The sequence below is a fragment of the Cyprinus carpio genome, chromosome A23 (genome assembly GCF_018340385.1).
Source record: "Cyprinus carpio isolate SPL01 chromosome A23, ASM1834038v1, whole genome shotgun sequence".
Classification (NCBI taxonomy): domain Eukaryota; kingdom Metazoa; phylum Chordata; class Actinopteri; order Cypriniformes; family Cyprinidae; genus Cyprinus; species Cyprinus carpio.
The window spans coordinates 7,172,614-7,197,829 of NC_056594.1; the positions used below are offsets into that span (position 1 = coordinate 7,172,614).

The 25,216-nt window shown below is 34.6% G+C and overlaps 1 protein-coding gene across 2 annotated transcripts in view; it reads right to left on the reverse strand.

Annotated features, from left to right (window-relative positions):
* LOC109091076 (contactin-3-like) overlaps positions 1-25,216 on the reverse strand; it is a 67,894-nt gene that overhangs the window by 22,423 nt on the left and 20,255 nt on the right. For both annotated transcript variants that reach the window (XM_042712842.1, XM_042712841.1), the window contains 6 exons: positions 24,331-24,506; positions 17,913-18,008; positions 14,739-14,942; positions 14,537-14,639; positions 14,198-14,382; positions 11,441-11,580 (listed from right to left, as the gene is read on the reverse strand). In XM_042712842.1, the coding sequence (XP_042568776.1) occupies positions 11,441-11,580; positions 14,198-14,382; positions 14,537-14,639; positions 14,739-14,942; positions 17,913-18,008; positions 24,331-24,506 (904 nt within the window). The remainder of the gene's footprint in view (positions 1-11,440; positions 11,581-14,197; positions 14,383-14,536; positions 14,640-14,738; positions 14,943-17,912; positions 18,009-24,330; positions 24,507-25,216) is intronic.

The window sequence follows — 25,216 nt, forward strand, 5'->3', positions numbered from 1 at the left end:
TTCGGGCCATTTCCAAGCTCGGAGCCCTTCCCCGGACAGCATGCCAAATATGCATTATAATACTTTAGCTAATTATATGTAAGTGTGAACTCATGAACCTACTTGTATTAGTTTTCACATAATTGTACACATTTTACTAGTTAGACTTTTTCCAAACTTTAATTCCTGACTAAATGTATAATCAAGTGAAACATTATAAAGTTTCATTCACAGCATCTAAATGTCTCACAATGCCAGGATGTTATTTATTTATTTTTTATGTTCTATAACATAAACAGCAATATGACATAAAAAATATGAGTTATAATGTTACTAGCCAAATGTCAGTAAGAATGATTAGACAAAACTTTACTGTGATAGGCTATTCCCTGTTTACGAATATCGCCATATATGTTTATAACAATATATATTGTATAGGCCTACATACAAAGCATGCTTGTGTTTATGAATGTCACTAAACTTCTGTTCGTGAATATCTCCTCTGGTGTAAATATTTTGAATGTGTTATATCCAGGATCCTCTGAGGTGTAAATGTATCAAGTAAGCTGTAAATATCACTGATGATATGTGTGCTATGTGGTAATTGTGTTCTTTTTTTCTATAAATTAGTACTAGTATCAGTGACCATAACAATAAAGTTAATAATGTAGTTTATTTGTGTAAACAGCATGCTTACTTTTTTATTTCAGATGTGAGGATAACCTGTGAGGATAACAAAAGAACCTGTTGCAAAGAGAGCCAATGCAAATAAGCAGCACACTCAGGAACCTGGAGCAAAGCTAAGACCAAGCGAGGGTCACACTCCCATGAGTATCTTCAAAATATAAAATAAACAATATACACTTTGGAGATGCCAGCTATGTGATGTTTATTTATGTATTTTAACATGACACAATACCAGTCAAAAGCTTTTGAACAGTAAGATTTTTAATGTTTTTGTAAAGGATTCTCTTCTGCTCACCAAGCCTGCATTTATTTGATCCAAAATACATAAAGTTGCATTTGCTAAAGCAGGAATATTGTGAAATATTTTTGAATATATTTTAAAATGTAATTTATTCTTGTGATCAAAGCTACATTTTCAGCATCATTACTCCACTTTTACTCCAAGTGTAACAATATTCACTATACCATTCAAAAGCTTGGAGTCAGTTTATATAAAAATTTTTAACTTCTATTTAACACACACGTAAAGATAAAGCTGTTCTTCTGAACTTTCTATTCATCAAAAAACCTGAAAAAAATATTCTCCGGTCTTTTCAACATAATAATAATAATAAATATAGCTCCAGGCAGTAATTGCGGGGCCAAGTACTCCAGAGGCATCTATGATGTTGGCATAAGCCACAGAATATTTTGCGACCTGTTTCATTGCAATAGGCTAATGCAGTAAAAAGTTATTAGCATTTTTATAAATTTAATTATTAATGGTTAATGAATGGTTTATTACTCTTGACCAATACGTGGCGCTGTTACCAAATTAATGTGGCATGGTCAGTGTGAGGTGACAATGACACATACAAAGTTTGGTGCAAATATGTCAAAGCTTTGCAGAGATATAGCATCAGAATAATTTTGGCACCGTGCCTAAAATTTGTAACGGTGCTGTACGAAAACGGTTTTGTCAATCAACACGAAATGCATAACTTTTTGTCAGCACAGTCTGAAGATGATCTGACTCGAATTTGGTGAAAATTGGACCAACAGTTGAGGAGGAGTTAGAAAAAGTAGGATTTTAACATTAATCAAAATGGCGGACAGGGAGTTCAGGTTTCCTACTAAAAAATTGATATGTCTGTTGACGACACGACCTAAGGAATATTGAGTCCAGTTTCATTACAATAGCCTAATGCAATCAAAAGTTATTAGCATTTTTGGAAATTTCAAAATTAAAGGTTAATTAATGGTTTATTACTCTTTGCCAATAGGTGGCGCTGTTACCAAATTGATGTGCCGTCGTCAGTGTGAGGTGACAATGGCACATACAAAGTTTGGTGTAAATATGTCAAACCTTTCCAGAGATACAGCCCTCAGATGCAGTTTGGCATCTTTCCAGTAAATTCGTTCATGCGCTAAACGAAAACCGTTGCGTGTATCAACACGAAATCCATAACTTTTTGCCAACTTGGTCTGAAGATGATCCGAGCCAAATTTAGTGAAAATCGGACCAACGATCTAGGAGGAGTTTGAAAAAGTAGGATGTCAATATGAATCAAAATGGTGGACAGAAAGTTCAGCCAATATTGGTAAAATTGCCATCGGTGTTCTCGTCATGATCCAAGGAATCTATCAACATCAGTCTGATTACAATACGTTAATGTAAGCAAAAGTTATTAGCCATTTTCTAAATTTCATCATAACTTTTGACCACAAGGTGGCGCTGCCCCCAAAATTTGAGTACCATGAGGGTATGGAGCTGAAGATTTTTGTAATTAGTTTCGTAAAGATACGCTAATTTGTTCGTAAAATACAATATTTTAGAACATAATTCAAAATGGCCGACGCCCAAAATGGCTGACATTGGAAAATTGGGTATCATTCAATTCGGCATGATGCACTGAATGACCAGTTTTGTAATTTTTGGCCAGAGCATTCAGAAGTTATGAACAAAAATATGCTTTTTTCATATCTCCTGACCACTAGGGGGCACAGCATCGAAACACTGCAGGTAGTCTCAGGTCATGCTTGTTATAACACACACCAAGTTTGGTCTCAATAGGCCAAACCATTGCGGAGATATAGCCTCATGTCCACTTTTGCATGCCTTTCGTAGAATTCGTTCACGTGCTATTCGGAAACAATATGACTAATCAACTTGAATTCCATAACTTTTTGCCAGCGTGGTCTGAAGATGATCTGAGCCAATTTTCGTAACAATCAGTTCAATGGCCTAGGACCAGTTCGAAAATGTAGGTTTTTTGAACAATTGAAAATAGCGAAAAAACTAAACCTTTTTTTAATTTTCGACTCGGCATGAGCCAAGGATTCAGAGGAAAAAAGAATTTTCCTTCTGTGCCTTACGGTTCAAAAGTTATTAGCATAAAGAAATTGAAAGTTTGGACAAGTGGTGGCGCTAGAGAGTTGGAGTTAGAGACTCCAAATTTGCTATGGTTAATGTTGACACTGTCCTCTATCAGTGTGCCAAATTTTACAACTTTCCCGCAAGCGGTTCTATGGGCTGCCATAGATTTGCGGCGGAAGAAAAAAATCACGCTAACGTATACAATAGGTAGTGATGCTAAAAAGTCAACTTTGATTGTTCCTAATAAACTGTTTAACTGTACTCGCAAGTGAATCTCAAGTTATTTTGTGTGATAGCTAAATATATTCTAAATAAACTAATATATATATATATATATATATATATATATACACAAATTTATTTTATTCCTCACATTCTTTATTGTAACTCTTCCCTCTCAGTCAGACACCTGACTGAAAGGCTCATTATGCAGCTCATTATGTGGTCCTTTGTCTTCTCAGGTGTGAATCGGAGCATTATGCATGATAGTTGACGCCTTCTCGCATATACCTTTCCTACACAAAAAGTGTCTTAGAAAATTTAAATCAATATATTGTTTTCTGTGAGCGAGTAATCAAGATGTTTTACATCATTTTGAAGCAAAAACTCTAGGCTACAAAATCCGTTCTCAAAAGTCTTGAGAACAAATGTTCTCTAGGTGTTTTATGGCCGTATTTCAATGACTTCAAAATGTTAGTTTTTTCACAATCATGTACATACATGCTGCTCACATATTATTGTAGACAAGTTTGTGCTGATTGCAGTGTTATTAGACTTTAGCCATTTATATGTTTACAAGCAACTTAAAAAAGCACAAATATCAGGACATGTCAAAACTTCTCCAGGCCCCAAAACACCCTCAGACCCCAGAGGGTTAAAATCCTGGTCCTCCTCAGAAGGAGGAAGCGCAGAGTGAGTAATTACCTGGGTTCTAAACAGCGTGTAAGTCACCTATTCACTTAACTGATTCTAGCACCAGCAGCAGAATGGTTTTCAGCGACAATGTTTTTACATTTACATTTAGCAGATTCTTTTATTCAAAGCGACTTACAAATGAGAACAATAGAAGCAATCAGACCAGCGAGAGAACAACAACAGTATACAAGTGGGATGACAAGTCTCATTTAGTCTAGCACAGAACACGTAGCTATGTTTTTTTCAAGAATAGAATAGAATAGAATAGAATAGAAAATAAAAGAAAAGAAAAGGTAAGTGCTAGTATTAGTTGGTCAAGTGCTGGCGAAAAAGATGTGTCTTTAGATGTTTTCTGAAGATGATTCAAGACTCAGCTGTTCAAATTGAGATTGGGAGGTCATTTCACCAGCTGGGCACAGTCCAGGAAAAGGTCTGTGAGAGTGATTTTGAACCTCTTTGGGATGGCGCCACAAGGCACCGTTCACTTGCAGAACGCTTGCTCTGAAAGGAAGGGTCTAATCTTCCTAATGTTGTATAAGGCAAATCTGCAGGACAGGGTCGTTGTAGCAATATGGTCTGTGAAGCGTAACTGATGATCGATCACAACTCCTAGGTTTCTGGCTGTCTTGGAAGGAGTTATGGTCGACAAACCAGGCTGTATAGAGTAGTTGTGATGAAACGATGGGTTAGCTGGAACCACAAGCAGTTCTGTCTTAGTAAGGTTGAGCTGAAGGTGATGAAATGTCTCTCAGACAGGCTGCAATGCCAGCAGCTACCGTCGGATCATCTGGTTGGAATGAGAAGTAGAATTGAGTGTCATCAGCATAGCAGTGATAAGAAAAGCCATGCTTCTGAATGACAGATCCTAATGACTTCATGTAGATGGAGAAGAGAAGTGGTCCAAGCACTGAGCCTTGAGGAACCCCAGTAGCGAGAAGTTGTGACTTAAGGTCCCGATATACTTCAAACGAAGTTCGTTTTCGTTCTTCGTTTCGGGGCAAAAAGAAGTTTGAAAAGGCTGAGCGTTGGTATACTGTTAACAAACTTTCCAACACCCCCACGCTGCTGGAGGTGGGGTTTAGATTAATATAAACATGTGTCACGATGCTCGTGCATATCCCCTAAACAAAACAAAGATGAAATGAAGAAGTGTGGGCAATCTAGGTGTGAGACGGGCCCCAATGGTCAGAATATTATAGAGAAAAAAATAATGATTAGCAGCAGTTCAGAGTCCAGTATCATGTTTGCAATACAAAAGAACCATAATCAGTCCTTTATGGGAAGTGTGAATGTCTCATAGTCTGTAAAACTTTAGCATGATGTGGGAAAAAAAATATTGGAATCAGTTTTTTACTTTATTTTATTTTATTTGTGTTCATTTATTTTATTAAACTGGATAAATTGTTTTGATAAAAACAAATGTTTATTATTGTATATTCGTTTGGCATTTCATTTACTGTATACCCTTTAAATTTGCTTATTGAAAGAACAACAGCAGCAGTATGGTGTAACATTTATTTGAAACATGTATTTGGTACTTGCTACCTTATATCTTTACTCTTTCCTTTTATTCTCATTTATCTCATTATCATTTCATGGCTTTGGAAAACTTGTCTTGGATGTTTTTCTGTGTTGCTTTTTGCATAACTCCGAGTCGTCGACACCAAGCGTGGAGTGTGGAGAATTGGTCACTGATGGTTCTTGTCTTATTTGTGAAGAAAACTGCAAAGTCATCAGCTGTAAGAGTTGTTTAAGGAGGAGGGGGAGGAGGACAAAAAAGAGAAGAGAAAGTTTTGCTCGCTTGAGATCAAATGAGGCTAGCAGAGTGTTGAAGTCAGCAGCCTGAGGTTTTCCTAGGTGGATGTTGAAGTCACCGAGCAGTACCATCCTCAGGAAAGTTTGATAGTAACACATCCAACTCCTCCAAGAAGTTTTCCAGTTGACCTGGGGGACGATAAACAACTACAAAGTCGATTTTAACAGGGTGGGTAATAGTAATTGCATGTGATTCAAATGAACTGTTGCCTGTAATAGAAGGTAGAAGACCAAATTTCCATTCATTTTAGATAAGTAGACCAGTACCTCCACCCCTCCCAATCATGCGCGGGGTGTGGGGGAAAAGTGAAATTAGTGGAGAGGGCTGCGGGAGTGGCAGTGTCTTCAGGTTTGATCCAAGTCTTAGTTAGGCCATGAGGTTGAGGCCGAAATGAGTAGCAATAGAAGAAATAAATTCTGCTTTGTTAACAGCAGACTGGCAGTTCCAGAGACCAACTGGAATAGAGAGTAAAGTAGTAGAGGTCAGAGGGACAGGCCATAGATTATTTTAAGCTCGCAGACTGAAGTGGCTCAAAGGGAGAAACACTGAGGGCTCTCAGGACCTTGGGCAGATCCCATGTAGGGATCGTGAGGGGAGTCTCCTGGATTCTGGATCCTCTCAGGAAACGGACAACTAGATTGTTCTGGCCCACCGACTGTCTGGCTATAGGGGCGTGAGAAGCTACTATAGCTGCCACATAGACTTTGAGCGTGGAAGCTGAGCGGCCCTTGTCCAACAGCTCTTGTAAGTAGGACAATATCACCAATATGTCACATGTTATTGGGTCCTCGCCGTGGGTTTCACACCAGGCGGAGAAAATCGACCACTTAAGGGCATTGAGGCGTCTCGTAGATGGGGCTCTGGCCTGTGAGATAGTATTCAGGACGCTCTCTGTGAGATCTACTAATTCCTGTTGAGAGCCCATAGGTGCAGTGCCCACAGCTCGGGCTGGGGTTGCCAAATTGTTCTGTTCGCCTGAGAGAGGAGGTCCTGCCTCAGGGGAATGGGCCACGGAGCTGCTATCAGCAGCTGAGACAACTCTGAGATCCAGAGATGGTTCTTCCAGAGCAGGGCTCCCAGAAGCACTCTGTGCTCCCTGACTCCCTGATTCCCTGGGGGATCAGGGCTATCGGGGGGAAATCATACAGGAGGAGGTTGGGCCATTCGTGAGGGCCAAGGCATCCTTGTTCTTCGAAAAATTAGCTTGGCAGTGGGAGTTGTCTTTTGAGGCGAAGAGGTCGACCACTGCCTTCCCAAAGATCTCCCAGATTCTCTGAACCATTTGTGGATGGAGCATCCACTCCTCTTAGGAGACGTTGCTACGAGATAGCATGTCTGCTCCTTGGTTCAGTACGCCGGGCACATGAGCTACCCTTAATGAACGCAGGTTGAGATGTGTCCAGTACAAGAGCTGTTTAACCATTTCAAAAAGGCGTTTCGAAGTGAGCCTGCCATGGTGATTTATATATGACACCACCGTCATGCTGTCTGATTGTGGTGTCCCTTCAGGACTGGCAAGAAGGCCTGCAGAGGCCATGAGGCCATGAGGCCCAGCATCTTTTGAAACCTTTTGAGAGGGAAGGAGGCTTTAATTCTGAAGGAAGCCACGAGCTGCTGTATGGCCAGTGCACGGTCTGGCCTGACTATCACCCTCATGTGGAAAATTTTGAAAACGAAGTTCGCTGGCTGGGGGACAGAGAGCTCTTGGCAAAATTGATCCTGAGTCCCAGGCTCTCTAAGTGGCTGAGGAGGAGGGACCTGTGGGCTATTAGCTCGGCCTCCGACTGTGCTAAACCGAGCCAGTTGTCAAAGTAACTCAGGATACAGATTCCCATCTGTCTCAGAGGAAGGGAAGAATCTAGAAGAGAAGACAAAAGTGCCGAAGACATCATCTGTGTGGGAGCACTTTAAATTTAGTGAGGACAAGACAAAGACCGTAAAATTTAGGCCTTAGCCCAGCCCGTGTCCAGCTTATCAGGATTACCGCCCCGAGCCTAACCCATCTGAAATATTATTCACAGACGCCATTTTCTTTGCTCGCAAAGCGGAGCGTATAAGGATGGAAAACAGCGAAATAAAGTGTTTAGTCTTACTCACAAAATGTGTTTTGTACTATCCTATCGTTTTATAATGATATGTATGTCCTGTGTGCGCCTAAACTTTTCTCAAAGCATTACAGACAAGGACTTTTTTTTTCAGAAACGGGAAAATTTGTTAGTAAGTAGTAAGTGTTTTTATCTCATTTAAAATATGTATTTTATAACATCATATTATTTATAGTGATATTTATCTGCTGTGCACTCCTGAACTTTTTCTCAGAAATATTTTCTTTCACTCGTGATGCTCCAGAGCAGATGGAGAAGTTGGTTTTAACAAGGAAAACACCAAAAGTAAGTGTTTTACTTTTATTTCATTTATGATATTTATTTTATAAAATAATATTACTTTATGACGATATGTTTCTTATATGCTGTGCGCGCCAAAACGATCCAAAATGATTCTCACAGATGACATTAGAATTTGAAGGGAAATGGCAGAAGTGTTTTTTTAATGTTACCTTATTTAGTATGTATTTTGCAACGTCATATTGTCAAATCAAACCACTGTAAACTGCCCAAATTTAAATGGCAATATAAGTAAATTGTTCTTGTGAGTCCCATGACCAATTTTTGTGATTTCATTAAGCATGAATTGAGTTTTCATGATGTTGTGCCCTCATATTGGATTTGAGTTCTGTTTTCATTGAATTATTTTGAAAATAACACTTTTCATTAAACTCAAACTCTCTTTACTGAGTGAGTTACATTGTTCACCATTCAAAGTGATTTTGTGCCCTCACAAGTCAAGTATGGCACATGACTTGCAATGAACTACTTTAGACACTTTATTATCTTGTTATCTTTAAGCATTACATTGTTTTTTGTATTCAGCAAAAGTGAGTTGTATGGGTTTGGAATTACAATTTTAAGTAAACTATTTATTTAATATTGTTACAGATGGTTCATGCTGGCTTAACAGAAAAATAAAATGGAGATGATGTGCTTGAAGAGTATGAAGCCACCAATACATGGGTAAGCTACAATTGCATATTTTAAGATTATTGATTGCCATGTTTATTTTTTTAAAACAATAATAAAAAGAGTCTGATCTCTTTCTAAAAAAATATCAACTGTAATTTTTTGATACATTTGGACTGTCATTTATTTATGTGCTGTGCCATTTATGTGCATTAATTTTGATAGGAGTCGTCCAACCTCAACGTAGAGAGATCAGTATGCACTTGGAATTGTGACTTTGTCTCTCTCATTAGAAGACCCATTTTCTAGTATTTTCTTTTTGTATTTTTATTTATTTATTTATTATTATTATTATTAAATTTTACAGGGGCAGGTTTGTGATGCTGCAAATACGAGTGGATATCTTGCTTGGCTGAAAACTGCAGAGATACGCATCTTGTCGTGCTGAAAAAAAGAAGTCTAGAGAAGAGAAAAAAATCTATTCTCTCCAAGGAGGTCCAAACACTATAACATACTTTAATTAGTGAGCATTAATATGCATTCAGTGTTTATGGAAATGAATGGGATGCTGTTGTTTAACCTGATAAATGTCAGCATTATAAACCTTATGACATTAAGAGTACATACTGTATGGACCAAATAAGAATATGTTTTTTTTGTGTCTTTGCACAGATTTGCTTTGACATTATGATGTTTAATTGTTGTAAGAACATGTTCTTTAAATTGAAATTTTGAATTCCATGAATTTCTTTTTTTTTTGAGTTTTGAGTTTTGTATTAAAACATTGAAAGTGAAGACATTTTGGTGCTGGATTTTTATTTTTTATTTTTATTTTTTTAATGTTACAATAAAAAAAAAAATATTTTTTATTTTTATATATTTTCACCTAAGCACTGCTGCAGCATTGACCAGTTAATCCATGAGTGTTAACTTTGAACACCAATTTTGGTGTTCTCATAATCCATTCTGGTGTTAATACTTTACACTTTAAGAGTTTGTTAGTTAACACTGTCAGAGTATTAATAATGTTAACACTTTCAAAAGTGTTAATTTAACAGAGAGAGTTAAATCCTCTCTTTTAAATTTGCTGTGTACAATGTGACATAATTCTGTCATGCTACACCACTGAGAAAAAATAACTTATTACTGTATTTTGAAAAATAGAAATACTGAAAACTAGAATTAAATGTCTAGCTCTATTGCTTAGGGTTACTCCCTAACAGTAATGGTATATGGAGCTTCTGTAATGTGCTCTCAAAACTGCAGTCAGGTGATGGTGGATAGTATAAGGAAATGGCTTTTTCTGTTCACTGTAATCATCAAATAACAAACGACACTCTTCTTCTCGTCCTCTTACTACATGGATGACCTTTGGTCTGGAGATTGATCAAATGCTGAGGTAGCCGATGGTGACATTTACAAAATGGTAACACCTCAGCTCATTAAGAGTGCAGCCTCACATGCTGAGATCATGTTCACTATCTCTCAGACTGATAAAACAAACTCTGTTATACATGACACGTATACAGCACAGAACTGCTCTGAACCTTACAACAACTGAGACAAACCTAAACCTAAATACACACGCAGAATCCTAAAAATACACAACATTTCCTGAGAAAGGCCATAGAAAATCACTTTTTTTTTAAATTCACATCTTGTTTTTAGAATTGCTGTACACATGATGTTGCAGTTTTTATGAAAACAACCAAGTTGATTTAGTGCTGCTATACTAATTTTTAGTGCTGCTAAACTAAAACTATTAGAAAGGTTTTTTTTTTTTTTTTACTTGAAATAAATCTGCAATAAAATAAAATATTACTATTAGAGAAAAAATAAAATGTTGCATTGGCAACCATCTGAAACAAGCTTAACAACTAAGATTTTAAAAATGAAACAAACAAAAAAAAAAAAAACCAGACAAATCACATTAAAAACACCTTTCCCGGTTTTTGTTGTTTTCTGTTTTGTTCTGTTTGTTTAAAAGCACATTGCATTTCTCAGTAAAAATTTAAAGAAAGAGTTTTTATTTGTTTATTTATTTATTTTTAGTATTTAACAGAAAATATTATGTTTTTTAAAAATATATAATAATAAACATTAAGGTCTTTCAAAAAAATATTCCTGTCTTTATTTACAGTAAACTATATTAAATATTGAATTACTGTTTTCAGTTTTATCTAAAGTGAAAATTGTACTTTCATATTTTAGTTAATTTTGCTTTTGTTTATGGTGAAATTAAGTTGTAAAAAGTTTTATTAAGTTCTATATTGACCTATATTATGTAACATTTTGGCTTGTGTCCAAAGAAAATATAGTGATTAGGTAAAAAAAAAATTGACAAAACACAAGATTGTCCAATTTACTCAATCATTTATGATCTAAACATTATTGTGTTTCTCTGCTAAACTTGATTTATTTGCTTTCTATTAAGTAAATCAATAAAGAACTTGAAAATTATTTTTGAGTTTGAAATAATTGAAACTGTAGTTCTCAGCATGCCTTTAGAAAAAAATCAGAATATGGTATATATTTTTTAAGAAATATGAGAAAAGATGGAGATGTAATAATGTTCAATTATACTATATTCAATTCTGTTGGGATTTCCTTCTAAACTTCCCGAATCTGCTTACTTGGTCTTCAGGTGCACTAAAGATAAAGCAAACCCACCTCAAAGGACTCAAGCGGCTCTCCGTTCTTCAGCCACCTATAGGAAGGTTTGGGCTTGGCGCTCGCCTTACACTCCCACAGCAGAGATTCATCAATGGCTTTCTGCACATCCTGAGGCTTCTCCACCAGATGAGGGGGCGCTGAGATCCATCAATAAACACAAAACACACAGCGAGATATCATAACCTCACATTGAGCTGCTGATAAAAATGAATTTTCAACAGCTCCCAGACACACTTAGAGTTGGTTATTGATTAGCCCCTGTTAGGAATCAGTAAACCAACCAAGCAGTTTATGAGCCAATTAATGTACAAATCCAGTTATTAATCAACCAACATGGCATTAGAATGAGAAAAAAAAGCACAATACTGTATGAATAATTTACAAAGACATTTAGTAAACCGCATTCATACTGAGCACATTGCTCTTGTTAAATGTGGGTCAAATTTTATGGATCTTTAGCCTGTATTTGGTATATTGCTTTAATTTTAATATTGCTTTGAGGAACATCACAAACCCTTCCCAAACATGCACAAATTACTCAATGTGACTTTTGTGACTTGCATAGGCTTAACTTGTCTTTTAAGATGAGAGAGAAAGGAAAATAAATCACGGCGTAGTGCAAACGTGGACAAAGTAGCATGCTTTATACTGTAGGTATCAGTCACACATGGAGCTCATAGTTTTGACTTAAGCCATTATGTTATAAACAACAGCGACCCATATTGATTATTCCATAGCTCCAACAGCAGTGATAGATGGACAAATACGGTCTATGGGAGATTATAGATTTTTACCTGCCAAATAATTGCAATGACAAATAATTAGAACATATGGGGATACTCATGAAAATCTGACATACTGGTTATAAAACATCATGAGAATATAAATTAAACATACAGCATTGATCAGTGATAAACTCAAATATATAAGCATTCATAAAAGCTTAATGGTGCATGTATATTGATTGTGTATTTGTCTGATTATGGAAAGTGTGTAGAATCTTCTTTAAATGTCCAATCTGCTCTTTTCCATACAATAAAAGTGTGCACCATTCTATTCCATTGAATAAACAGTATATATATATATATATATACATATATATATATATATATACATATATATATATAAACATAAAAAAAACTCAAGTGAACATTAGAAAAAACCTTGTGAAATAATAATAGTGATATATATATATATATATATATATATATATATATATATATATGCTAGTTTCCAAGGCATAATTTCTTATATTTTATAACTAAAAAAACAAAAAAAATTAAAAAAAAAAAAAAAATAAAAAAAATTAAAAAAAAAAAAAAAAAAAAAAGTTGAAGTGTTAATTAACTCAAACGTATGGAAGCCTGCCATGGAATTTAAAAGCAAAATAATAAAAAAATAAAATAAAATAAGTTAGTTGCAACTTTGTATTTCACATTATTTATATATATATATATATTCTGTTTAGATTTTTGTGTTTGTGCCAATCTGCTCTTTTCCATACAATAAAAGTGTGCACCATTCTATTCCATTGAATAAACAGTATATATATATATATATACATATATATATATATATACATATATATATATAAACATAAAAAAACTCAAGTGAACATTAGAATAAACCTTGTGAAATAATAATAGTGATATATATATATATATATATATATATATATATATATATATATATATATATATATATATATATATATATAAAATTGGATTTATGTAATTTCAGCTAGTTTCCAAGGCAACATTTCTTATTTTTGTTTAGTTTAAGTTGAAGTGTTAATTAACTCAAACGTATGGAAGCCTGCCATGGAATTTAAAAGCAAAATAATAAAAAAATAAAATAAAATAAGTTAGTTGCAACTTTGTATTTCACATTATTTATATATATATATATATTCTGTTTAGATTTTTGTGTTTGTGCCATTTTTTTATATGTATGTATTTTATTTATTTTTTTAAAATTTTTTTTAAGTTTGAAAAAACTTACAAAAACATGGGATAAAAAAGGTAATTGTGACTTTTTGTCTTACAGTTCTTGACTTTTTTTTTCTCCGTACAATTCTGAGTTCACTTTTTGTCCGCCATGTAAAAAAAATAAAAATAAAAAAAGGTCAAAGGTGATCTTACAATTCTGACTGTTTTTTCATACACGTTTCTTCTCAGAATTACAAGAAATAAATTCACATCTTGCAATTCTGACTTTATAGATTGCAATTCTATTTTTTTTTTTTTGCAATTTATAAATCACAATTCAGACTTTTTTTTCTTACAGTTCTAAATTTTATCTCACAAATTCTCATAAAAACAAACGTATAAATGAAATAAACATAAAATAGTGAGAAAAAAAAGTCAGAATAGTGAGATGAAAAAGTTACATTTTTTTTTATTGTTACATGTTTTTTTTTTTTAACCTGTGGCAGAAATAAGCTTCCATACAAACTACATAAACTAAAACTGAAATGTAAAACTTAATAAAAACTATATAGTTTAAAAAATGACAAAAACACAACAAAGTTACTAAAACCTTACTGAACTGAAAATCTCAAAAAATATATATCTAATTCAAAATATTAACAAAAACTATAATAGTATGTCAATGATAATAAAATTTCTGCAAGTATCTTCTTTTTGTTACATGCAAGAAAACATTATAAAGGTTTGGAAGATTTTCAAACTTGGCTAAACTGTTCCTTCACAAGAAAAGTCAATTTATTTCATCCCTGAAACATTTCTGCCCTACCATAGAAGGAGAGTCGCCCCTTCACTGTATTTTTGCCTCTGGAGTTCTCAGCCATGCATTCAAATGCCCCTGCGTCTTCCTGTTGGAAATAAGGGATCTCCAACACACCACTGGATTTGTTAACATCCACTTTTCTGGGAAAAGGAACTCCGTCTGGTCTTCTCCAGGTGATAGAAGGTACTGGACTAAAAGCAAAAGGTAAAGTTGATTCTTTAATGAGCTATATTTCTCTTTAAATAATAACTTCAAAAGAAACCCATTAGTATTATTAGTGTTAGTATATTGTGTAAGCTGACTCTTATAGAAAATATCTTTATAATAAATAACTGTAATATTTACTTTCCCAAAGCGAAGCACTCCAGTTTGACTGTCAACCCTTTGGCAACAGCCAAAACGTCTGGAAACTGGATCTCAATTTTTGGCTCATATTCTCCCATAATGCCTGAACACAGAAAAAAGAGTGATTATTTCATATTAAAACATGTTTCAGATCACATATGAGTAATTTTTATGAGCTGAATACATATGGTATGAGCATCACCATCACTGCGGAGTACAAGTGGCGTGGGAGGTCCCTGAACTCTGCTTTGGGTCACAGTGTTAGTCACGACACAGGTGTAGTTCCCCACGTCTGAGGGCTCCACTTTAGCGATGTACAGGTTGCCTGTTTTCTGTGACACAAAGCGCCGTGTGTCTTGCTTCACGAATGAGGGATATTCGTTGAAGATCCAGGAAAAGGTCAACTCTATAGGAAAGTCAAGAGGTGAGACTTGCTGTACTGCACCACATGCTTTGAAGTTTTCAAAAACTTTTAGTGAATTTAATACTTTTCCATTTCAGAAACTCAGTGATGTGAGTAAACAGAATCACACAACATTAAGCATGGCTTTCATTGTACATGGTAAATAGGTAACTCTTTACAATAAGGTTCCATTTATTAATGCTAGTTAACTACTTTAGTTAACATTAACTTCTAAAGCATGAATTAATCTCAGTAGTTAATGTTAATTTCTTAAAAATTACTTAAAAATATTGCTTAAAAATACATCGTTAAAACCAAAAGTTGTATCTGTCCATCCCTCCATCCATCCATCTATCTATCCTTCCAATTTACATCCATCCATCCATCTGTTCTTCCATCCATCCATCCATCCATCCATCCATCTGTTCTTCCATCCATCCATCCATCCATCCTTCCATTTTACATAGGGTGACCATACGTGCCATTTTTATGGGACACGTCCTGGCCAGGATTTCTATATTGTCTAAAATATCCAGGTTTTGGCTGCTTGTGCTGCACAGACCGATCGGTGTATGACATTCGTGAGAGCTATAGAGAGCAGAAGCTCCTTATGCTTTCGAATCGCTCTCGCAGTACTTTGATGTTAAACACTGATCGGTCTGCGCAGCGCCGCTTTCGAATGAATGAACGAACAAACTATATGCAAGCTGTATGCATATTTGCATCACTTTGACCATTTCATCAAAAGTTAAATTAAAACCACTTAATCTAAACTTAAGTTTTATCATAACTGTAATAATATATTACAGTTTTTCATGTTCTTGCATGGTCTTTTAACTCAAGTCTACCTTTGTAATTTATTTACACAAGAAACTCAGGACAACACATAAATAAAAAAAGGACACACTGGCTGCCACTGTCCAATTTTATTGGTCAGGCTTTATTCGCACCCCAGCCCCACCCCCCATTTCTGCTCTCTGGCATCTGCATGTACAAGTGCACAAGTGAGTATTGCCACAGGAATATCGTAGCAAAAGTTGTGCTGCCAGATCTGAGAGTTTGTAAGTGCTGAAGTAAAGTGCAAAAGTAAAAATATCATATCGACATCTGTATATCTGTCATTTTGTTTGTGAATGTCATTTTACACATTTGTAACTATTAATCTGCAACTTTGAATTCAAAACACGGGTGCTTGGATTGCTGTCTGTGCAAATCAAAAGATTCAGCTTTTCACATCAGAGCTGTGAGTGTAAATTTCAACTTACAAATACGAATATTATAATGACAAGTTCTCAAATTCAAATCAACAAGCTCTCGAGTTTTTGCTACTGTTTTACCTTTGCGAAGGGTCAGTTAGCAAAAATGAATAAGCAGTTCAAATCTGATGAGAACAAGAAGCGAATTGTTCAGACATCTGAACTTACTGTTTTGAGAAAAAAACAACAACAACAACAACAACAACTCTCATTTGGGAAGTGAGCCAAAGCAATTGAGAAAAACTGTAACATTTTAAACTATGTTAAGTTCTTTACAGTTTATGAGGTGTGAGCATCTTTAAACCAAGAAAAAGATTTGCAAAATAAAACTTGAGTGCATTAGAAAAAACGTATCTGATCTCTGCCCAAGAATCCAGGTTAAGTCCTGTTTTTTTCCTGATGGATCCAGAAGTTTTAAAAGGTTTGGCTCCATTAAAGCAATAAGGTCTGATGTGTTCAGCCCAACACTAAACACAGTAATCAAGACTGCAGGGGACAGTCGAGAACAACACTAATGTAGCACAGTTGTGCTATACTACTCCTCTCAGGCAAAGCTTATTGATGATAAGTAACAGAGCAGCTGAGAATAAACCACTTTTATACTTAAAGGTATTGCTGGTTCCCATTGACTTCCATAGTATGGGGGGGGGGGGGGGTTGGGGTATTTGGGGGCAATGCACATCAATGTAAAAACCTTTCCTGTTGCCCTTTTAAAAAATGCCCTGTTTTTTCCAAGTTCAACATGTTCTGTTCTGAAAATGTCAACAATCTAAGTGATGACATAAAAAAGGTCTAGTAAACAGTCTATTCAGGGTTTCTTAAGTGTGGCCACTCATTAACAGCAAAAAACGAGTACAAAAAGTTTGCTTCACATAACATTTAACTTGTGCTCCGTAGTAAGCCACTTAAGGGCACTAAATCAACAGCGGAAAAAGGAGGTAATATGTGTTTATGCTGTTATATGGGCAGTGAGGTTGAAAAGCCTTTATGCTTTAAGCTAATTATAGTGAACCATAATTGCTGGTTGAGAGGTGGTTAATAGGAACAAACAGTAGAAACTGCCTAGAACAAAACAGGTAATATCTGCACATATGAATTTTTACTTTGCCACTCTAATAAAGACTATGGATTCAATTCATCCATCCATTCTCCAAACCGCATATCCTATGTAGGGTCACAGAAAAGTCTATCCCAGCAGATATACTGATATGCCGGCAGAAATGAAACATTACTGTCTCATTTTCTGTCATTAAGTAGAATTATATCATACACATGAGGGGTAATGTACAGTCAGGCAGTTATTATTATCAGACCTTATATAACCATGAAAGGTTTTATTTAGCAATAATGACTGGCTGTGGATGTTCATTATCCTGCTATTACATAGCTACTTACTAAATAAATTAATAAATGGACATAAAATATTCATTTGTTTTGAATTTTTTTATTGTATGAAAAGAAATAGATGACTGGATGAAAATTGTATAACAGCAGCACATATAAGATGAAAACTGGTTGCCTGTTGCAGTCATTCAAAAAAGAATGAAGTTTAGACTGAAATCTCACAACTTACAAATCAGAATCAGAAGTTTCCCAAAGATCCATGTAATATATTTTGTCATTTCGTTTGCCATGCAACATTTTTTTCTCAGTATTGCCACTGACCACAGAAAACCCCAAATCAGTCAGCCAGAAAATAGACAATAAAATACCTTACCTCCCATATGCGCTGGAGGGCCACAGAGAAGAACTACACCTTGCCCCTCTCTGACACTCACTGGACTTCTCCTCTGGGTTTTAAACTCCTCCAGATCTGTAACGAAATGTCAAATGTCAGCTAGAAAGACAGAAATAAGCAATCTTGGTAATATATAACAATTTAATCTACTCACAATTTACACCCTCAGACTAAGTACTCTTTAATAACAATTACATTTAATGACATTGTGTACTGTTTTAAACTAATAGAAAATTATACAGTATGGAGTCTAGATCCAACAAAAATAGGTCACACAAAAAAATATTTAATTGTTTGCTTGTCTTTATGATGTTCCAGACTTTCTTTCCTCTGTGGAACACAAAAAGAAATGTTTAGCAGAATGTTCATGCTGCCCTTTTCCATACATTCCAATAAATGTACATGTTGTCAGGAGTTTCAAAAATGCCAAAAAAAAGGTCCATAAAATTAGCCCATTGAACTCGAGAACTGAAGTTCTGTAATGATCATTTTGTTCTGCAGCTCTTAAATTCAAGTTTACCTACAGTACATTCAAATACCAGTGATGTCAAATATCACCTCTTGTTTTATCTCGTAACTGATCACGATTTACCAAATCTGAGATTCTAAAGATTATAGATTATACTTGTCATAGAAAAAAATGGTTTTTGGAAGACTTAGAATGTAGACTAGCATGGAATACTTTTCTGATGCTGTTTTGTCGTTGTGTGTGTGTGTGTGTGTGTTTTGTCAGTCCCATGGTCACCATCATTCACTTTCATTGTATAATAAAGTGCAGCATTAACATAATTGCCTAAATTCTGCTTTTGTGTTCAATAGAATAAAGCACATTATACAGGTTTAGAATGATTGCAAATTAAATTAAATTTTTAATTTTGTGTAAATTATTAAATTCAGAATAAACAACTAAACTCAGCCTTTTTCCTTCATTGTTTTGAAGGAAAAAAGGATATAAAATATACTCATGAGGATATGAAATAATGAAACATAAACCAACAAATAAAATAAACTGCATACTTTCATTTGTGAATCTTTAGCTTCATTCTGTGAAGGGAACAAACAGAGAATTGAAGTTGATGGAGGTTGCGTTTGCCTCACCTGCACTGAATTCAGTGAGGGGGTGTTGTCTAGAGAACGGCAAATTCAAACAGAATATGCATGAACAACACATCCACTCAAAACACAAAAATCCCCACACGCCTCCATGATACAAACTATTTCGACACCATCCACAAAGCAGGGGTTTGATCAGGCTTTAAAGCATGTATCTGTGAGAGGGGTACTTTTTGTGCTCTGCACGTAAGTTCCACTGAACTACCCACATCAGGAAAAGTTTTCTTCCAGAATGTTCCGTAGACAAATTTTTCAGTTCACATAATATCTCATTACAGAGTCCTTACAAGACATTTCTATGAGGCCAAAATAAATAAACCGACAACTCTCTGCTATACATATGCAATAAAATCATTTGCTCTTCGATACTGTACATATAAAGCATTCATCAAGAGATAGACACACTCCACTGCCTCTAATTGGCTTCTCGGTTATCAACTATACGTTGTGTTCTATTCATTGCTCTCGGCAAAGTAAACACCCTAAGCCCTTGTGAAGCTGCTGAGATTGAATACAGTATTGTATTGAAAGTAATGAATTTGTGACCTGTAAAAGATAGGGTGAAGAAAATGCCTTTTCTAGCATCTCCATAATTATATGTTAACAATGAATTTGAGAAAACCAAGAGGTCAAAGGTGCCACAATATTCCTTCAACATTTCAAATAGATTTAATATAAACCAATTTAACACAAATTAAAAACATATAAGTAAAGTTAAATCTTAAGGTTATCTTTGCATGCTTCTGGAAATTCATGAAATCAATAGTACACAGACACAGGCCAGTGCAGCTGATGGGATGTTTCTGTTACAGTTATCAGGATAGGAAATGATAGTATAAAATTTTGGATAGTATAAAGAAATCATCTAATAAATGTGCATGTGAGCAGTCACAAGTAAGTTTAGTTAACTTTGACGTTATAGCTCTTTTAAAACCTTACAAAATGATCTGAGAGGTTTTAACACGCAAGAAAAACAAATTCTACGTATACCGCAATAAAATAAGCAAATTTGGGAACATAGCTCTTGGCCACTGGAGGCCATTTTTTGGTTTATACATTCATAGTCATTTATAAGAGCCATAATCTTCAGATTAAACCAGCACTGCCTTAGGCATACAGAAAAATATGCAGCAGGAGAAGTATCTCTTTTGATTATTATTCAGGCCTCTCATTCAGTGCACTACTCGAAAAAAGCCAAATCTTTACTATAAATAGACTATGACTAAATCAGTTTTAAAGTAGAGAATGTGATTTCACAGGAACTCTAAATCATTCATTGGAAATGTTTCAAAGTGGTCCCTAAGGTTCCAGTGTGTTGGCAGATGAAACATTTTAGATAACTGAAAATTAAGATTCTTGCCAATAACAGTAAGCCAATAATCTTAAATTATTCAGGGTATTTTATGGATAACCACATTATATATCCATCACTTGATAAAATACATATATATTTCCATTGATGTATGGTTTATTAGGATCTGACAATATTTTGCAGAGACACAATTATGTGAAAATCTAGAACCTGGGGTGCAAAAAAAATCTAAATACTGAGAAAATCGCCTTTAAACTTGTGCAAATGAATTCTTAGCAATGCATATTACTAATCAAAAAGTAAGTTTTGATATATTTATGGTAGAAAATTTACAAAATATCTTCATGGAACATGATCTTTACTTAATATCCTAATGATTTTTGGCATAAAAAAAAAAAAAACAATATTCACCACACATACAATGTTTTTTTGGCTATTGCTTAAAATATACCCCAGAGACTCAAGACTGGTTTTGTCGTCCAGGGTCACAAATATGTTTCAATGTATGTCACTCAAGTTGACACCATTTCCAAATTAAATTTAGTTCTTTGTTCTTGGAGTCACTAAAGGTTAGGCTTGCAAACAATATTTTGAAACAACCAGAAGAAGCTTTAGTTCTTCACAGATTGTCCTCTGCAGTCTCCAGACACCAAAAATATATAGGGTTGAGTGCATGAGCTATGGTGGACCACACAGGAGACTGTCTCTAGAGTAGGTGTGGAAATGCACTGCAGCTTTAGTGATTTAACACTTTAATGCTTTAGTGTTAGATTTATCAGTATAAAAATGTCTATTTGTCAAGTAAACACCTACCTTTAACATTTGGAGCAGTTGTGGCTCAAACACAATACCCTGGACTTTCCACCATAAACTAATAATGATTTAAAAATGGTCCACAAAAGCATTTTCTACTGTACCATAAAATCTCTCTCTCTTGCCTTGAGTTTTTCCTTAATCCATTCTCAGGTTGTGCACGAATGATCATGACAATGAATTATTAGAGTACTTGTGTACCATAATAAGATGCATGCAGATGCACACATACAGTATGTGTTTAAAATTATTAAGCACATTCACCAGGGAATCATCAGCTTGTGAAGCATTTTAACAACCAAAGCTTGCTAGCAACCAAAAATACAGATTAGATACAGATGTCAAACCGAATGAAGCAGAAAATGGAAACAAAAGATCAACACGATTAGGCGAAATAATATTAAATGGCTATGCTGCACCAAGTGTCTAAGAGTGCTTAAAATATCTAATTAAGCTAACATTAATGACTACAAGAACATTCTAGATTAGCACAGATACTGCATTTGGAGCATATGCAAAGTAATCCAGCAAAAGGATTCTAAAATCACACAATGTTACACACACACACACACACACACACACACATATATATATATATATATATATATATATATATAAACAATAACAGCAACATCTCTCTATTTATTGTATATATACTGAGGTTGAGCTGAGGTTTTGGAGGTCAGGGAACCCTTAATGCCCTGCACACACAACTCCCAGGCGCCCAGTATTTTTCCTTCTTTTAGAAGGTGGCAGATTGCCATTCTGGCCCAATATAACCCTTGGCAACTGCCCTACTAAAAAGTCACTCTTTTGCAAAGTGTCTGCTACTACTATCATGGACGGAAGGAATTACAAACAGAATGTGCATTACGTTTGCTCTTTCGTGAACAAAATATATTCTGTATCTCATTCAAATATTATGCATTTGGTGGACAAAGGCATTTTGTGACATGCTCATTTCATTTTGTTCATGAAAGGTGTTTTCACTTATACACAAAATGAAAAGTACATTCACTCTTGTGCACAAATTGAAGACGCTTCTGTTAGTTTTGAGTCTAGAATTTTGTGTACAAAATGTAGAACTGACTTTGCATTGCTTTTCACAAAAAGCAAGTGACTTTTGTTTTTCTGTATGCATTAAAGTCAAATAACTATTCATTTAAATTATTTCAATTTAAATTGTGAATACAAAACATTTAAATGCCTGTCACATGCAATAACCATTACATTCACTGTAAAAAATAAATAAATAAAAAATTAATGTTTACAAAAAAAGTCCGTAAAAAAAGTGTTAATTGGTTATTGTAAGTTACCAAATCTGTAAATGGTTTAATACTGCATTATACGTAATTATTGCAAAATGTTGTAAAATGTATAGTTTGTGGTGGAAAACAGTAAAAAGTACTCACAAGCCACATCACATATGATTATGTTTGATTTAAATAATTTAGTTTCTTATGTTTTTGTTATCAGTAATGTACATTAGGATTCTTTACCTTAATGTCAGGTGTTTGATGGTCTTTTTCCTTTGTTTGACCCTGTGAACTGTCTATTTATGAGTATTGGTTATGTTTTATGGACAGGCCACTTACGATGAACTCTGATTCATAATGTGGTTTAATGTGGCTTACCACCTGTATTATTATTATGGTGGTTATCAGTGCATTTTAAGGTAAAAACAACAACAACATCAACATCAACAAAAAGATTGGTATATTAACATTATATCACTTAATGAAATATGTGGTTGTAAGATGTAAAATACCACCAATATACCATACCATAAAAACCTGAAACATTATTCATTGTTCATAACACTGTTCATTGTGCACACTAAATTTCTGGCAACCACTTCTGCCTTTTTATAGTAAATTTATCAGGATTTATTTTATTTTTTTTGTTCAGGTTAGCTTCAATATAGCTCAGAATCTCAATCTCTTAAACTGACATCATATGTTATACTAAGAGTGAGACACACAGAGAAAGGTCACAGATCAACCTCCCCTGGTGCATTACAGCCGCTGGACAATAGGAGAGCGATCAGTTTGGAAGCCACAGCAGGTTAGGTCTAGGTTCTTGAGAGAGAACATAGATAACACATAAAGCTCGAGGACCTGCATGCGTGCACCTTCATGCCACAGAAGCTGTTGTAAAGATCACACTTGCCTGACAGCAGGAAACAGGTTCCTGAACTTAGTCTCACATCCATCACAGGGCATCATTTCTGCAGATGAGCCAGCTAACCATCAAACAGAGAAACACCAAACTCACCTCGCCACCAGAGATTCCGCATACATCACACAGAAAACTGATAAATGAAGCCCATGAAACACCAGTTTCAGAAGCCCTGCTAAGATCTCATCAGTTTATATGAATATGACGTGGATCATAATGTCATAGAGCCTGGACACTACAAAATTCAATACATTAAAATAAACTTTTCCTCTGCTTGCTGTTACTTAGAGTTTAATCTGGAAATACACTACCAGTCAAAGGTATGGGTCTCTAAGATGCTTTTTTAATGTTTTTGAAGTAAGTCTGTTATGCTCACCATAGCTACGCTTATTGTCTACGGTAATATATTTTGAAATGTAAAACAGATTGAAGCAGATTTAGCATTTATACTAAAAGTCCAGTGTGGTTACATGCATTTTGACTACTTCTAAATGTGGTTTGATTTATCTGATCACAAAATGTTTCGAAACTGTTTAGAAAGTTGTAGAAGTTCAGAAAAATATGTTTAGCTTTCATAAATGGTTATTTTATCTAAGAAGACCAAGAAAAATGTGATTCCTCATGATATGAGCTTTTTACCATAAGATGCAGAGCAAATGCTTTTTAATTCAAGCAATACAAACCCTCAATTTATGGTTAATTTGAGTCATCATTGAGTCATTTTTATGTGATATGGTTAATCTGCTCTATGCAGTGCTCTCCGCGATATTAACTCAGACTACATTTAGATCCAATGCACTGCATCTGTACCCACTTTAAAGTACTAGTTCACAAAGGTGTCATGAAAACCCACTAAAACCACCTCAAATAATGAGAAAAAGACTAATCAAGAATTACTGGTCTCAGGTTTGAATCTATAGACCATCATACTTTCAAGTGCTTGAGTTTTTCAATAGAGAAATCATTAAAACAGAGACTCACAAGCAATGTGAAGACTCGCTTCTCTGCTGAGAATAGTCCCGAAAGAGTTCGAGGCCAGACATTGGTAGATACCAGCATCCTCTTCCTTATTGAGCTGGCTGATTCGAAGGTTTCCTCCTGAGATGCTGTATCGAGAGCCAGGTTGAGGGGGAATGAAGCTGTCATTCATTTTCCACCTATAAAACAGGCATAGTTAGCAGAGAGTGAAAAGAGAGTTTGGAGTATTAAAAGATATTTTTCTCTTCATTCAAAGTGGAACATACTGAAATATATGTGTTTGTTATTTGTAATATATTGTACATGGGACTTTGCACATATAGAATATAAAATAATCTTTAAAAAAATGGTCAGTGAAAGGAAATGCTGACTGTCCATCTAAAGCAGTGTTGTTTAAGACTACTAAAAACTGTTTTTGTTAATTGAAAAAAGCAAAAATAAAATAAAATAAAATAAAATAAAATAAAATAAAATAAAATAAAATAAAATAAAATAAAATAAAATAAAATAAAAGCTGTAAAAAATTTAAAATGTTGCCTTGGGACTAACTAAAATAAAATACGTTTAAACTGAAGTGTAAAACTACTAAACCGAAATAAAAATAATAATAAATAAATAAATAAAAATGATAAAATTACTAAAACTTGAACTAAAAATGAAAACTGAAAATTCAAATTATTAATAAATATTATAATAGTATATAAATAATGTTAAAATAACAATCTAGCTCGTCAAATTAGAAATGAGATATTTTATATTTCTAATCATGTTTCGTTATTCATTCATTCAAGATGTTTGCAAGTTTTGCAACTCCATTACCAAAATTTGTGTCATTTTATAATTTTCTAGCAAAAAAAAAAAAAAAAGACATAAGAATAATTTAATTATT